At 45.1% G+C, this 16434-nt stretch overlaps 1 protein-coding gene across 1 annotated transcript in view; it reads left to right on the plus strand.

The window, feature by feature from the left end:
* The first annotated feature begins 360 nt into the window (after nt 1-360).
* Nucleotides 361-16434, plus strand: part of GAD2 (glutamate decarboxylase 2) — a 77016-nt gene continuing 60942 nt past the window's right edge. The window contains exons 1-7 of the mRNA XM_032396680.1: nt 361-1401; nt 2112-2171; nt 2368-2517; nt 3497-3730; nt 8405-8495; nt 9052-9164; nt 13406-13521. Coding sequence (XP_032252571.1) covers nt 1326-1401; nt 2112-2171; nt 2368-2517; nt 3497-3730; nt 8405-8495; nt 9052-9164; nt 13406-13521 — 840 coding nt within the window. The 5' untranslated portion in view covers nt 361-1325. The remainder of the gene's footprint in view (nt 1402-2111; nt 2172-2367; nt 2518-3496; nt 3731-8404; nt 8496-9051; nt 9165-13405; nt 13522-16434) is intronic.

Consider the following 16434-nt stretch of genomic DNA (forward strand, 5'->3'; position numbering starts at 1 on the left):
GGAGACCATTGATTTGAGGCCTACTGACTCGAGGGGCCCAGCAGGCGATGCCTTCTTTCCGCCTTGAATTTAGAAAGCTCAGATTGCTTAGCTGGAAACTCTGTGCACGCCTCCCACGCACACATCGATTCAGGTCACACGAAAGCAGCAAACCCTCCCACGCCTCCGCGGGCCAAGGTAGCTGAATGACCCGATCCCATCCCCCATGAGCCGTCAATCCTGCCTGCTGATTCTAGTTGCTCTCTCTCGCCCCCCTCCCCAAGAAGTTTCCATTCGTTTTATTTTTTTCCCCAGCCCGAGGTCCTCGGTGATAGGCTCCTGCGTGGATTTTAATTGCCTCTCAATCAGCAGTCTTTCTCCCAGCCGTCAGTCAGATCCTGGACGGTGGGTTCAGCGACCGCGCTCTCCGAAGCACAGGAATGACGCGCTCCCGAGCACCGCGCGGCTCAGTAGGAAGGCGTCAGGCTCTCTACTAAGGAGCTGAAATGAGCCCTTCAGCGCGTAGGCGCTCTGCCCCCACCGCCCCCTCCCCAAGCTCACGAACCGCTTGTGATTCCAGCCCAGCCGCCGGGGCTCTCGAGGTCACAGCGACCTCAGCACCGTCTTGGAGGAAGGCGGCGCGATTTCCGCACCGTCTTGGAGGAAGGCGGCGCGATTTCCGCGCCGCCTTCCCGGCAGCAGGACCAGACCTCAAACAATACGCCAATCGATGCCTGTATGAGACCCGTTCCGGCCACCCGCTCCGCCTCGCCAAGGTCTCTCCGGTCTACCCCTCGCTGAAGCCGGCGCGCAGTCAGCAGCGTTAGCACTCGGGACAGCGCACCCGGGCCCGCGGGGGCTGTTTGCGGGCTAGCGGCTAGCGCTCCCCGGAGGCTCCCCTGCACGCCTCCCACCCACACGCTCTGACTCCAGCTCGTGAGCGCTGTCTGCCTCGCATCCTCCCTCTCCCATTTTTTCTCTCCGCCGCCCCCTCATCCATCCGGATTGGACTCCTTCTCCTTCAAAAGCAGTTCGGGTGCTCGGCGCTTTCCCATACCCCTGCTCCGCGGACCCTTCGGTCTCCTTCCCTATTTAACCTCAGCCTTCCGAGAGAGTTGCCACTTCTCTAAGCCCTAACCCCAACACACACACGCATTCACACGCAGACACGCACGTTTCCTGTCGCTGTGTGACACCCACCCTCTGCCGCACAGCCGCGCGGTCCCCGCGCGGTGCCCTCCTCCCGCCACACTCACACACGCACGCAGGCGCGCGCAGAGCCGAGCAGAGGGCAGCTCGCCGACAGTTCGCACTCGGAGGCGACCCGCTCCAGTCTCACAGCGCTGATGGCATCTCCAGGCTCCGGCTTTTGGTCCTTCGGGTCTGAAGATGGCTCCGGGGATCCCGAGAACCCCGGCACAGGTAGGGGAAGAGGGGCCTGCAGCAGGCGAGCTTTGCGGGTGGAATGGGGTTTGCAGTGCTAAGGAAGACGAAGGAGGTTTTTCCACCTGCAACAGGAAACTTCGGACACTTCGCCCAGCTCTCGCTGTAGGTCCCTGATGGCCCAAGAGACCAAAACCTCACAGGCTCTTATCCCTTGGAAAGACACCCGAAGAATCTCAGACCCTTTTCAATGAAGTCTGGGAGAGCCCCCCCAAACACAGACGCGTCTCCTCGATACCGAATTCCGTGGGCCTGGGGCACTGCCACCATCTTGGTGTCTGGACCCTGTAGAGGGATAGAGTGGCTGTGGGGGAAGGGAAAAAAATGGAAGAGATAGAATTCTTGGTCTGGAAGGAGAGGCTGCGAGGAAAATGGACAGCTTCGGTTTCTAGGAAAACTCGCTGGAGCAAGGCAGGAAGGGGAGTTTGCCTGAACCTACCGGCACCTGGAAGGCAAGTGCAAAGGGCTGGAGTCTCTGAGCTCTTGGAAAGAAATCAGGGAACGTAAGGTCGGGCTGGGCCGGGCCGCCTGGCTCCCGTGACCCTCCTGCACCTGTCCTTTGTGCGGAGCCCAGGGCGGCCTCTTTCTGGACCCCGGGTTTAGTGCGTTTGTTCCCGTAGAACGAAACTTCACACGTCGTCTGCTTTCTCTTTCTGCCTCGCTGTACGCCTATCTGTCTTTCCTTGCAGCGAGAGCCTGGTGTCAGGTGGCCCAGAAGTTCACGGGAGGCATTGGAAACAAGCTGTGCGGTAAGTGCCCAGCCCGTGCCGAGGGAGGGAGTCGAAAACGGCCAGTCAGTCGCCTCTGTGTCCCGCGGGGGCAGTGTCACCTTCTCACCTCCTCATCCCCAACAGCGGAGTTGAGGTTGCTTGGCCGGGGATGGGCAGGCGCGAGGGAGCTGGGACCGGCGGGCGGCTGACCAGCGCTCTCGATGTGCTTGCCTAGCCCTGCTCTACGGAGACGCCGAGAAGCCGGCGGAGAGTGGCGGGAGCGAGCCCCCGCGGGCCACCTCCCGGAAGGCTGCCTGCGCTTGTAATCAGAAGCCTTGCAGCTGCCCCAAAGCGGATGTCAACTATGCGTTTCTACATGCAACAGGTAAAGGCGCCCCGTGGGGTCCCCGGGAGCCACTGTCCCTCGCACTGTCCCACCCACCGCAACCAGAAGGGACTCGATGACAGGGGCCTGACCCGAGTCGTGGAGAAGCAGGGCGGAGGCGGACCTTACGTGAATCTTCAGCTGAAAGCGAGAAACACTGGGCCTGTCCCTTCTGTCTGAGCCCTAACCTCGGCCTCTGCGCAGCGCTGGGCGCGGGCGTTCCAAGGGGACTCTCGGGCCGCGGCTCTCTTGCCCCAGTGCCGCCCGCGGGTCTGCGGTTGGCGGAGGTCCCCGCGCGCGCTGGACCTCGAGGTCGGCTTCTTGGTGGCCGCTGAAACGGGTGGGACTTGGTTGATGAGACTTTCTAGGTCTTTAGATCGCAAGAGTAATTCATAGCTGCAGTTTCACAGGGGAACTATTCTATTCACGTGAGACCTGCGGGCGTTTTTACTCCCTTGTGTTTACACACCCAATCACCTAAACGCGCGCGCGCGCGCACACACACACACACACACACACGCACACACACACACTGACTTAGGAAATAGCGAGCCATCTTAATGGGTCAGAGATCCTAACATTGCATGCTCCACTTTGCCTGATTTGCCCAAAGGCATTCCTCAAACATTCTGATGTGACGTATTTCCATAATCATTTACGATGATTTACTGAGATATAACATTTAGGACGGACCCCGGTGAAACAGATGAATGGAGGCACACTCCTTTTAAAAAGGGAAGCAAACAATACCTTATGGATTGAAATGCAAAGAATTAACTTGGAGTGGGGGAGAAATCTCAATTTCTCTTTTTCCTTTGTCTTTGAAAAATACCTCCCATTTAAAGAAAATGCTCTGCGTTTCCAGATTTTTTTTTTAAGCACAAAATCTCTCAGTCCAAAGAAAAATTGCCAAATCAAGATCTTGCCTGGATATTTCCACAGTAAAATTAAAATGCGGCATTTTGATTCCATTCTTTAGACCTGCTGCCAGCGTGTGATGGAGAAAGGCCCACTTTGGCATTTCTGCAAGATGTTATGGACATTTTGCTTCAGTATGTGGTGAAAAGTTTCGATAGATCAACCAAAGTGATTGATTTCCATTACCCTAATGAGCTCCTTCAAGAGTATAACTGGGAATTGGCAGACCAACCACAAAATTTGGAGGAAATTTTGATGCATTGCCAAACGACTCTAAAGTATGCAATTAAAACAGGTATTGTCCAGTCAAAAATAATAAAGCTCTTTTTTCCTTTTACAATTTTTATTTTTTATATAAAAATGTTTTCTGTTTATGGAGTTACTGGTATTTTCAAATTAACAGAATTATTTTCATCAATTAAAAGAAGTCATTATTAGAATGATATGAAGCAAAGTCACCCTTTACTATTAATGCTCATGCTTCTGAAGTTGATATCGGAAACATTAGAAACGCATTAAGTATAAATCATCAGATTTTACATTGCACGTATTTGGCCACAGAGATTAACCACTGATGTAGAAGCAACCATTTGTCAGCAGAGGCCAGTAGAAGTGACCCAAAATGGAGAAAGGAAGGGAATATGGAAATGAAACCTCAAAAGGCATGATCCAAACAAAAGCCCAATACTAGTGTAGTGCTAGTCATTTCTTTGGCATAGGAATGGTCAGACATCGGATAAACCATCCTATGTAATCATTGCAACAGGGGGATAATATTTTGGCATTGTCTCAAATGGCCAGGACTTCAGATTCGAACCCCAGGTTTTCTCTTTTTTTAAAGAAATGTCCACAAAAGAAAACACAATACAAACTAGCTTAACAATTCAGCGGTGTTATATACAAGGATGTGTGTGCTTCATAGCCATTCTGAATATAAAATAAAGAAAATGGGTGGGGGAGGGGAATCAAATATCCTTATTTTAAAATGTATTTTGTATCTATTGCTTTTTTTCACAGTAGTCTTCATACGCTATCTGTTTGTTTATTTATTTATTTATAGTATTTATTTATTAGTAACATTTATTTGGGCACATTGTAAGCTTTCATTTTATCTACACAAAATCAGCTATTTATCTCCCCAGGTCATGATTACCCCTTCTTTTCCCACATTGTCTCTAATCATGCTGATGCATGATCCACTACACTTCATTAAAGCAATAAAAATAGGTATGAATGAATTTCATGAGGGATAGAAGACCTTGTGGATCTAAATTGATTTGTAGCCTTAAAAAAGATCCGCTAGCAACTAAAAATGTCACATGAATATTAATTACCATAGGAACTTGATTTTTTATGTTGCCATTTCTTTGGTTAATGAATTATCATATTGCTCTAATCAACCACAAGCATTTTAAGAATGTTTGCTGTGTGACTTTTAGCTACTTTTTTTGGTTTTGTTTTTCCATTCGTTATACCAATAGAGAGGAAAAGTATGCAGAGAAGAAGCCTAAGGAAATGGATCTGCTGCATTATTAGTATCCACTTTTGTGAGACTATAGACTTAAAACTAGGTGCATAGGGAAAGGAGTTTAACTTGGTGATTTTGACCACACTTGGTCTGTGGAATATGAATTTTGAAGGCTTATTAGCTATCATTCTCAATCATGTTCACAGAGAATCCACATGATGTATATACTAGGCATTAAAGATGTTCTTCCAACTTTTGATGTATCTGTGGGGGCAAACCTGAACAGTGTTTTTAATTCATTCTTGTTTGATCCATTCCCCTAACCTAATATTTAAATATAATAATAGTAGGTTGCTACCTATTATTTTTATTGCTACCAAACTGGAAAGAACCTATAAAAATGTTTTACATTTTCATCCTTAAAAGCTGGTGATGTCTGACATGTAATTTAAAGAGTTAAGATAATGAGAATTGCAAGTCAATGAAAGTCATAGTTCTGTCTATCAATGCTTCCTTTAGTGTTAGGAGAAGATGGGGCAATTCAATTCTTAGACTTCGCCATAATGCTTGTGAGATTGTTGGTCAAATGTAGTTCTAATGCATTTTATTTAAAGTTCAGGGGAAAATAGGATTACGTTGGATTTCCAAGCATCATATCAATATTATTCATAACACATGTAGTCTTCTGGTCTTCCCCATTCCACCCCTAAATAGCAGTTCAAAGAAGTAACACCGGTCACCTCTTTTTGACTAGCAAGTTTACAGGTTTCTATGCTATAACTGGTATTTGACGACTAGTACTATTTAGGGTCTGTAAAGTAGTTACCATCTCTGTGACCATTAGACATTTTAGTTCTCCTAGGGAGATGCTTTTATAAAATATGTTAGCACCTGCTTTCTACTGAGAGTCCTTAATCTAATTTTCACTTGGGCTCCAAGCTTAGAGAGGAGTGAGGGGCAGTGGGTTAAATACTTGCAAGTGGAAGTCGTCCTGTATTGTTAAAATTACGTCTGTAAGAACTGTTGGAACAGAAAACTGAAAACTGCAGAGAATGATAGTATTTTAGAATAAATAACATTTTCGGGGATCATTGGACTTGGTGGTAGTGGGTGGTGTTTGGGGAGTGCAGGGGTTAATGTTGTCTTGAGTGTTTTAACGGAGCCATCAGACAAAGAAATGGAAGCATCGATAAATGAGGCCGTCCTTAGGTGCGTGCTGCGGCTACACGGAGAGCAGTTTGGACCGACTTTGGGGCCCTCCCCAACTGATGGTGGACAAGGGGGTCAGGGCTGCCCGGGGCTGGTCGTTGGCCGAGCCTGGGCATCCTTCCTGGCTCATTTGCTAATCAGTGGGGAGCGTTCCAGAGGCGTGAGCGGCTCTAATCTCACGTTTCCTCCTCGCTGTCTGCCCGGCTGCGCGTGGCCGCCTATTCCCGGGCCCGGTGGGGGCGGCGGCGGCAGCTGGATACCCAGGCGGGCTGGGACAGCTGGGAGCCTCCAAGGCAGGTCTCTCCCACCCTTTCTCTCGGAGAGCCTTGCCTGGATTCGCCGGCAGCCTGCGGGGGGTGGTCACGGGAAGGGAGCAAATAGAATATTTCTGCAGCCCACTTCTGCAGAAATCAAGAGGACATGTTGCTCTAACCTGTCAAACTATCTCCTTCCATTTTTATCACATCACCATCAGTGAATGAAAATTTTGAGGCACGAGAGATTCAGGTGCCATGGGCGACCAAGGTAAAAAAATATATATATAGAAAAGCGAGTCAAGCCATTGAAGCCTCAAATTTGCTTCCCAGTTTTCCAAAGGCAGTGGGCAGGGTGGATTGGCCTTTTGATATCCTGGGGCCAGACACAGGCCTTGGAATTTCTCTCAGTTTTTTTTGCAGAGGTTTTTCATGCCAAAGTCTCCAGAGAGTTAAATATTGTGTGATAATAGACGCCAGATTCATCCAGAAAATGCATATGAATTGGGAGAGTAGATTAATGGATTGATTTGCTAATCTTTATTAATTTCCTCACTTTAAGGAAATGGCTTAGGGAAAGAGAAATGAAGGGGCATCAGGAGGGAGAGGCGGCTGTGATTTCAGCTGTGAAGTCTAATGAAATGGGGAGTCAATGAGGCAGAGACAGGGGAGGGCTGTTCCAGACCGTGGCCCAGGCGGCAGCAGCAAAGGGGCTTTCTCATTTTGCCTGGATGCATAAACTGACAGGGTCAGCATCAGAGGGCCTGGTAAAGAGCGAAAAGGTAGAAGGGCACTGTGCACAGCCACAGGGAAGCAAAACAATTCCGGAGCATGAGCGAGAGCCACACAAATCCCAGTCTCTTTGAAATGTGCCCTTTCCCAGCTCCTATCTTTTCTCGGTGTCTAAATGTCTAGCCACATGCCCAAGGCTGATAAGAGAGCACTCCAGTCCTAGAGATAAGCTCTGTGTTGACTTTTGTCCCTGTTTTCCCCATTGCCTTCCTTTATCTTGTTTTGCCCGTGCTGGCCTGAGAGACCGTCACCCCGGGCTTCAGACAGGTGTCCAATAAGTAGGGGCTGCCTTTTCATCAGATGCTATTTCCATAATTGATAATCTTCCAAAATTTTTGCTGCCAAGCAAATCACAGATTTAGAGATAGGCTTTTATGGGGCAAGACAAGGAATGGAATTCTAATGAGATATTTACAATCACATTTTAAATAATAGCCTCAGGAGTATTTGGATGTCAACTCCTTTGGAGAGTTTTAGAGAAATCTAGAAGTTAATTAGATAAGCCTTGCTAATGGACTCATCAGCCCATTGAATGTATCTTCATGTATCTTGTTGATGGGGCAGTGATGTTGACCGTATCCCTCTTTACTTTAAATCACAACTATGAGGAGTTCTGTTGTTTATAATCAAGTATTTGGACAGAAAAGAATCGATAAGAATTGAATTTGCCCATGCCCTCTTTAGACGATCATCACCTTTTGAATCCAGAGCAACAAAGTGTCCTATTTTCTCATTTTTGTGTTGTCTTTTGTAATCATCAGTCATTTGTCACTGATATCATTATGAATGTTGGCATGCCTGGTGGATGTCATGATATGACTGATTCCCAGAACAACTTCAACAAAAAAGGATTTTTAGCAGCATGAGTGTAAACAAGAATAGCTTTGGATTACACAAGCATTTTAGTTTGCAAATGTATTGAAGGGATGCTAGGAAATAAACTAGCATCCACATTGCAAACCACACTTGTTATTTTTTTTTTATATCGGATAATGTTTAGAGGAAGCTTTTTTAGAGTGTGTTTTAAGAAATACCAAAACCCCAAATAGTCTCTCTTGTTAGATGAAATGCTCCTTTTGGGTGTGTCTGCGTGCACACACGCATGCATGCACATGTTGGGCTTCTGAATATGGATTTCCTATTACTGAAGGATCTTTCAAGGTTCTTTAGCTAGAGCAATCATGTGTTTGAGAGGCATTTATTTTCACTGGATGCAGTCTTGATTCTCGTATTCCATTTTATTCAGGGCATCCCAGATATTTCAATCAACTTTCCACTGGACTGGATATGGTTGGATTAGCAGCAGACTGGCTGACATCAACAGCAAACACCAACATGTAAGTAGTTAAATGTGGTGTTTTTTTTTAAAATCCAGGATAATTATTAGTGAGATTTCATAGTCTTTATTCTACCTCTCATGTGAAAATCTCTTTTTAATTAAGTAGTCCCTAACATAGTGATACAAACTTCAGAAGTATACGGGTGCTCACTCTAACTTAAAAGAAAAGAGTCCTGATCTATCTTTCATGCAATCAAAGCTATATAACATTTTTCAAACACAAAAGGCACTTTTTTGGCATTTTGGATTTATAATTATGTATAAAGTGAACAAGAAATGGGACCAGATGATATCTTTTAAATAGTATTACTCTGCAGTGTTCTTTATTTATTCAATATGATAAATGACCCTTGGGCATTAAGCTCTTAACTTTAGGAATATAGAAAAATGGACAACCTTCAAGAAGACATAATTTTCTCTCTGTTCAATACTATAATCAAAACCTTTGTGAATGTAGGGCTTGAAGAGGGACATACAATAGTTCTATAGATGTTGTAATGATGAATTATTTCTTCGAGTTACATACATAAAATGTGGCCATTACTACATTTCAGGTTCACCTATGAAATTGCTCCAGTATTTGTGCTCTTGGAATATGTCACGCTAAAGAAAATGAGAGAAATCATTGGCTGGCCAGGGGGCTCTGGCGATGGGATATTTTCTCCTGGTATATGATATTTCAACCTTTCTTTGTGTTTTTTCTTCTGATACGCAGTGCCTCATTATGAACATAGGAGCGATTAAGTATCTAGTCGGTATTTCTGCTTATGTTAAATAGGTTATGTTGATCAAAAGAATGAGCGTGCTAATACATGACCATTGACCATGCTTCCAAGCCAACTCCCCATACTTGACCAATAGTTATTGGTGTTCAGAAAGAGGATAAACAGGGGTGGATATTTACCCAACCCTTCTACTGCGATCCTACACAGAAGATGTATGGATCATGTGGAATACAGGAATAAAGATTCCTCATAAGGGAATTCACTCTCTGAAACTCTTCCCACAATTAGTGAAAGGGTAGCCTCATTTAATAAAGCCTTCTCTGTTTCAGGAGGCATTATGAGGCAGATCTACGTAATTGAGCCTACGTACTCTGTCCCTTTCAAATACCAACCAGAGAAGCTGATTGACTTTAATTTCAAGGAGGGCAGAGAGTGACTTGGGAAACCATTTCTTAAAGCTGAAACAGAGGGTGCTGATTCCTTCCAAAGGTTTCTTTTGCCTTCTCTTCTTTATCATGCCATTCAGTCTCTTCATCCTGCCTTTTATCACCAGCCATTGGATTCTAAGCTCCATTATTTACACCTCTTCCAGCCAAGAGAATCAACCTGACACAAAAAAAGCCTTGCCCTTGGTTCCGGATCTGTATGTGACCTTGGTTTTGATGCAGAGAAGAAATAGAAGTTAGAAAGGCAGTAGGGAGAGAGAGTCACTGACCCATGGAAAATAAACCTGGTGTGCAGACTGTCACCTAATCAGTGGCAGGAGAGGGTCATCAGAATGGGGCGGGCCCTCAGTACACTGAGACTGGCCCTGCTGGGGAGGCCACAGCCACACCTGCCATTATGTCAGGCCTAGCAAAGGCCACGTCGAGATGTCCCTTCAGCAAACCTACAGAGACAAGTGGATGATGAGGGAGAGAGAAAATAAAGAACAGGTTGAAAGAAGAAATTATAAGCAAGCAACAGTGGCCTCAAGGGTAGGGCTTAAATTAAGGAGCTTTACCTACAAGCTCAGATCTGCTATTATATTTTATGCTTTTAAAGATACAACACAATTTTTCAGGTGCTGAAGGAAAACATGTTAGTTAAATGGAAGGGAAAATTAGCTTTTTTTTTTTTTTTTTGTTAAACACCAGCTGTGATGAATTTAAAGCTAGCCTTTATTTTGTAGGGAACGCAGTTTTCCTTTGGAAAACCATTCCCCACTGAGGGAACTTTGTCATCATTGCCTGGAACTGATGCTCTTAAGGTATTTTTCATGAGGAATTAGGTAGTGTTCAAAGATCAGCATTGTTTTTACCTCTATTCTTCTCCCTCTTACAAGGCTGGTTATGTGATTGAGCATCCTGAGCTCTCTTTTAAAGGTCCCCAGGAGTGGGAAGAGAACAGTTGCTCCTGTTGACCCTGAAAACTTGTCTGAGAGGGCTTGGGCCAGGCCTAATTTAGCTGCTCTTGGAAACCACTTGCCCCAAAAAATATACACCCAGAGAAAGAACCTTCTTTGGCAATTCTGCTAAGCCAAGTATGGACACCCCCATCAATGACAGAAAATGATCAGGTAGAAAGACTTAACCTTGATCATGGGACTCCTTCCTTGGATCCTAAAGATCTGTATGCTCTCACACCAAGATGGAAGCCACTGATGTCATGCTAAGTATAATGTAGACATTGCAAAGTGGGGAGGGGACAGAAGAAAAGGCCATTGGCAACCTGTTTCTGCTCTGCTTTCTACAAGGCATTACAGAGGAGAGATGGACTATAGCATCCTCACTTGCAAATGGATGCCTTTCCAGGTAGCATCTGGCCTTATTCCTGGGGTATAGGGTCTTACAATTTAAAGAGTGGGGATAGGGGAAATCATACATCATATGTGCCTGAGATCTGAAAGTCCTATTGCCCAGGACTAAACATGGAGAGTTAGGTCTGTGACTTGAATACGTAGCTCAGCTCAGTTTACCTTACACCTCCATCTATAGCATCCAGAGGCTTCATGCTTCATGGAAAGTTCTCTGGGACTTCTAGAAGAAATCTGTTCATGTGATGTCACCTGTGCCTGGGAGCCAAAGAGAACTGGAGTATTCCTCACTGCTCAGCAAGTCATGAAGGACCAAAAGAGAAGAAAGGGAAATTTTGGCTTAGTCACAAACCTTTTCCAATCTAACAGGATTTTCCTGATGATTCAGAGCTTGTTTTTGCATCCTTCCTCTGGAAGATGCATCTGTCCTCCTGCCTGGGTTGCACAACAGTCTGCTCTAACGATCCAGAATCCTCTTCATCTCTCTCAGGGCTACTAGATCTTTAGACAGAGAATAACTGGAGTGGCAAATGAGAAGCGGCAAGGTAGAGCTGGAAGCTTCTTGAATAACTGTGCTATGTGACATGGTATCTTTGTGTTCATCTTCCCCTTTTTCTCCTGGCCTCCTTTCTCCCCAGCCTCTCTGACAAGAACAACTAGGGCAGTGCTTCTCTGCTGGGGGCTATTGTAACCCCCAGGGGACATTTGGCAATGAATGGAGAGGTTCTTGATTGTCACAACTTGGTGGCGGGGGAGAGGGGGGAGGTAGTACTAGTAGCCTCTGGTGGATAACAGCCAGGGATGCGCTAAACACCCTCCAGTGCACAGGACAGCCCCCCCCACAAGGAGTTCTCCAGTCCCAAATATCACTAAGTGCCAAGATTGAAAAACCATACATTGGAGTGGAAGTTCCTTTAAAAGCTGGTCCCTTGCCCGGCAGCATCCTACACCCTCAGCCCTTTTAGACAAGGTGTTTGCTCAGAGCAGGCCTGACCTGGATTCCTCTCGCCCCATGTCTCTGGGGGGTCAGAAGAGGTAGCAATTGCCCTTATTCAGACTGATGACAGAACCGGGATCTGGATAGTTACTGCTCTGGGCCAGGCTGCTTGCTTGCGTCGGAGCCCAGGGAGCATAAGGCAAAAGTCATGGCCCTGTGGGGGCCATTCAGTTTGGTACAAAGAGCCCTCTGCTCCTCAGCCACCCAAAGGGAAGGGAACTCTCAAACACTCACATCATGGCAGAGCCCAGTGTGTCCCCTATGGGAAAGGAGGAGATAGTGGCTTCACTCTGCCGCATGACGTCACAGCTTCCATTCCAACATCCCCATTTGCATGCACAACAACCTGTCTTCTTCTTGTATTGCAAAAATCCTGAGCTTTCCAACAATCTTGGGGGAAATCTCACTTTTCTTTGCTTGCCAAATGAGACCTTACTTATAAGATACAAATATTATGGTATGAAATCCTTGACAATCTTAGGATGACACAGGAAAAGCAATTCAACATAGACTTAAAATTCCCTTAGTTTTGTGTTTTCCTATCATTATGAAATAAGATTTTTGTTCAGCTATTACAATTGTATTTCTATGAAGTCTTTGAGGGGGAAGAACTGTTCTGGGGAAATTCACAGATGAGTATGATGAAATGGGCTTGGATGTTTATCCTCATTCTTTTTTTTTTTTAATTTTTTTATTGTTATGTTAATCCCCATACATTACATCATTAGTTTTAGATGTAGTGTTCCATGATTCATCGTTTGTGCATAACACCCAGTGCTCCATGCAGAACGTGCCCTCCTCAATACCCATCACCAGGCTAACCCATCCTCCCAACCCCCTCCCCTCTAGAACCCTCAGTTTGTTTTTCAGAGTCCATCGTCTCTCCTTCTGTAAGAATTGTGGATTAACAGTCCACACCATGAGCTACAACGGATTTGTCTTAGTGTGAGTGCAAGGCATTGCCTGAGTTGAAATGAAAAGAAATGTTTTCTCCGTCAGGAGATAAGTAGGATTTCCACAAGCCTAATGAAGAATGACCACATTTGCATGGTGGGAAGGAAGGCAACAATTTCTCAGTTCTTAAGAACCTCTTCAAAGGACTCCCAGCAAGAGCAGAATCAATTGGCAGTTCTGTTTAGTCGCAGATTTGGGATGTGAAGGGGTAGCATATGTCCTATGGTTGGGCCCAATGCTCCTTTTTCTAGACCCTCTTAGGCTGAAGATTCAGTCTGAGTTTGAGGATTCAGGTCAAAGGATAACCAATAAATATGGCCTTCTCCCATGTCCAAGGAGGATTCTAGGTCAATGGAAATAAGGAATGTTGCTTGCATGTGAAATGATGTTGACAATGAATAGAAAAGGTCACTGTGTGTTGCTGTTACTTTCTTTAGGTGGTGCTATATCTAACATGTATGCCATGCTGATTGCACGCTTTAAGATGTTCCCAGAAGTCAAGGAAAAAGGAATGGCTGCTGTTCCCAGGCTCATTGCCTTCACATCAGAGCATGTATGTGTTTCTATTCTTTCCAAGTTTAAGGTTATAGTCTGTAAAGCCCAAGCTGAAGGAGTCATATTTGGAAATGCTTTATCCCCAGAGGGTAGATACTTCTTGGGAGAGAATGAGGGGAGAGAACAACTGTGTGGTACAATGGGGTGAACCCCTTTCTCTTTGAAATGTAGGAAAAACCCCAAAGAGAAAGCAGAATGCTTCTAGAAACTTCTAGTTTCTACACGTAATTTTTCTGTAATAATGTTGTGTGTTGGGGGAAGGAGGAGAGGAGAGGCCAGAGTGACTATGAACTCATTTGGACAATTGTTCCTGTGCCTACATAATTCAAACCTCTGGAGTGTCCTACTGATACCATCTTTTTGTATGAAAATTCTTTTTTTTTTTTTTAAAGATTTTATTTATTCATTTGACAGAGAGAGATAGCAAGGGCAGGAACACAAGCAGGGGGAGTGGGAGAGGGAGAAGCAGGCTTCCTGTGGAGCAGGGAGCCCAATGCTGGGCTCGATCCCAGGACCCCGGGATCATGACCTGAGCCAAAGGCAGACGCTTAACGACTGAACCACCCAGGTGCCCCCTGTATGAAAATTCTGATCAGATATTCTACCCTAATGGTGCCTTGAACCATTTAATGCTTATCTTTGGTGGACTTAATCAGAGGTTTTATCACTGTAGAGAAATGGCCTAGTGGTCATATCTGTCATATCTGATCTTTGGGTCAGTTCTGTCTCAGCCAATCACAGCCTCCTGCGTCCTGCTAGGCTCTGTCCAGGCAGGACGCTGAGACCTGGGTCTTCCTAGCTGAACGCCACAGCATAGTACTTCACATTCTTTCCATGGCTTTCAAAGAGTTAATGCCATTCCTCCTACCATCACAGACACATCGAAAAAAGTGGCCCACCCTGTTGACATAAATTAAGCTAAACAGCTTCCTTCTGCTAGGCCTTCAGCTTTCCTTCCTGTGCAGGGACAGAGCCACACACAAGCTCGAAGCCACTTTGCAGCTCTTTGAGCAACATCTTGGTTCCAAATTCTCCCACCACACAGACCCTGCAGTAAACCAGAGGCTGTTCTTGACAGGCGTTAGTAAGCATTACCTGCCATGGAATTCCTAAGATTTTTCCTTCACAACCTCTGCCTCAGAATAGCCTAGGGTCTGGGAAACAGTTGCCTCAAAGAAGATCAAGAAGCCCTGTGATGGTGGGGGAAATAGGAGCTGGGGAGGGTAGAGGGGTCTATAGGGAAATGAGGGACTCCTGTAAAGAGACATCAGTGGGGAGAGGCAGGGAGTTATAGTGGGAGTCGAGGCACATCTCCTATGGAACTTTTCTTTTTCTGCTTTAAGTGATGTGTGTGTGTGTTCATAGCAAGGAAGCAAAGGGTAAGTACAAAGAAGCCAGTGACTACCATTCACAACCATAGCAGTAGCCATGGAATCAAAGAAACTAGTGATTTATGTTAACAAATGATCTTCAGTATCATTTTTAGACATGTTTTACCATTTTCTTTTGTTTTGTTTCTTTGCCCTTCCTCAACTTACAGAGGTCAAATTTAGCAGAGAATTTCACAGGCTGAAATTACCTGCCTTTGCTTTCCTATTTGCTACTTTCCTATTGTATTCCTATTGCTACTAAAAAAATTATGACAAACTTAATGGATTAAACCAATATAAATTTATTACCTTACAGTTCTGGAGGTCAGAAATCTATAATGGGTCAGGCAATGCTGTGTTGCTTTGGAGATGGTAGGGGAGAATCCATTTCCTTGCCTTTTCTAGCTTCTAGATGCCACCTGCCTTCCTTGATTCATGGCCCCTTCTTCCAACTTCAAAACCAGTAGAAGAACATCTTCAAATCTCTCTCTCTTTCTCTGACCTCTGCTTCTGTCGCCACATCTCTTTCCGTGGCTCTGACTCTCTTCCCTACCCCTTTTCCACAAGGATACTTGTGATGACATTGGGTCCACCCAGATAACACAGGACAATCTCCCATCTCAAGACCCTTAGCTTAATCACATCTGCAAAGTCCCTTTTGCCATGTAAGGTAACATATTCTTAGGTTTCAAGGATTAGGTTGTGAACATCTTTGCGGGAAGGGCATTATTCAACCTATTAAGCCTAGTACCCCATCCCATGAGATAATTTTCATTTCTCAGCTTCTCCAAGGATAGAAAACCATAATATAATTTTTTTCAATTACTATTTCCCTATACTATTGTACCCCTAAACGTTACTCTATTCTCAATCTCAAGAAGCTCAGATGATCTTATATTAGGCATTTTCTTTTGGCTTCCAAGCTGTTTGCACAACCTGAAATGAGGTTGGTCGACCGGAAAGCTGCCCTGTGCTCTCTGGTTTCTGTGTGGATTTCTTGGCTCAAGCTTCATGGAAATTGACTTAACCTTGCCCACAAAGCCCAGATCATGTGGTCTGAGAATAATTTTTCTATGGCTTCTTTTCTTGATATAGCAAACTTAGAGTCTAATTTTTGACTTCTAAGTGATAGAAAGGTGACTCAGCTATATAACAACCATTCGATTCTTCCTCCTCCTTCTTGTACCTCGATCCATGCACATAATTATGAAAGAACATTTGAATTATGAACCTTTCCTAAAATACCAATTGGTTCTAATGCTACACCTATTTTTTGACAGATGAACTCTTTTTCTAATGTATAATATCTTATATCTGATAACTATTTGACTCTTTCCAACACACTTCCAATATACAGTAGCTCATCTGATTCTCACTACATTCTTGTAGGACAGGCAGAGCAGAGATTGTTATTAGCATTTCTTCAACGAAGAGGCTATAGGTAGACCCAGGATTAAATGGGTTTCCTGACTCCCAAGCCAATGAGGTCTCTGCCCCGACTACCAAAGTAGAAACCAGATCAAAAGATTCAGTGACATTTT

Source organism: Phoca vitulina, unplaced genomic scaffold, assembly GCF_004348235.1.
Source record: "Phoca vitulina isolate PV1807 unplaced genomic scaffold, GSC_HSeal_1.0 scaffold93, whole genome shotgun sequence".
NCBI lineage: Eukaryota > Metazoa > Chordata > Mammalia > Carnivora > Phocidae > Phoca > Phoca vitulina.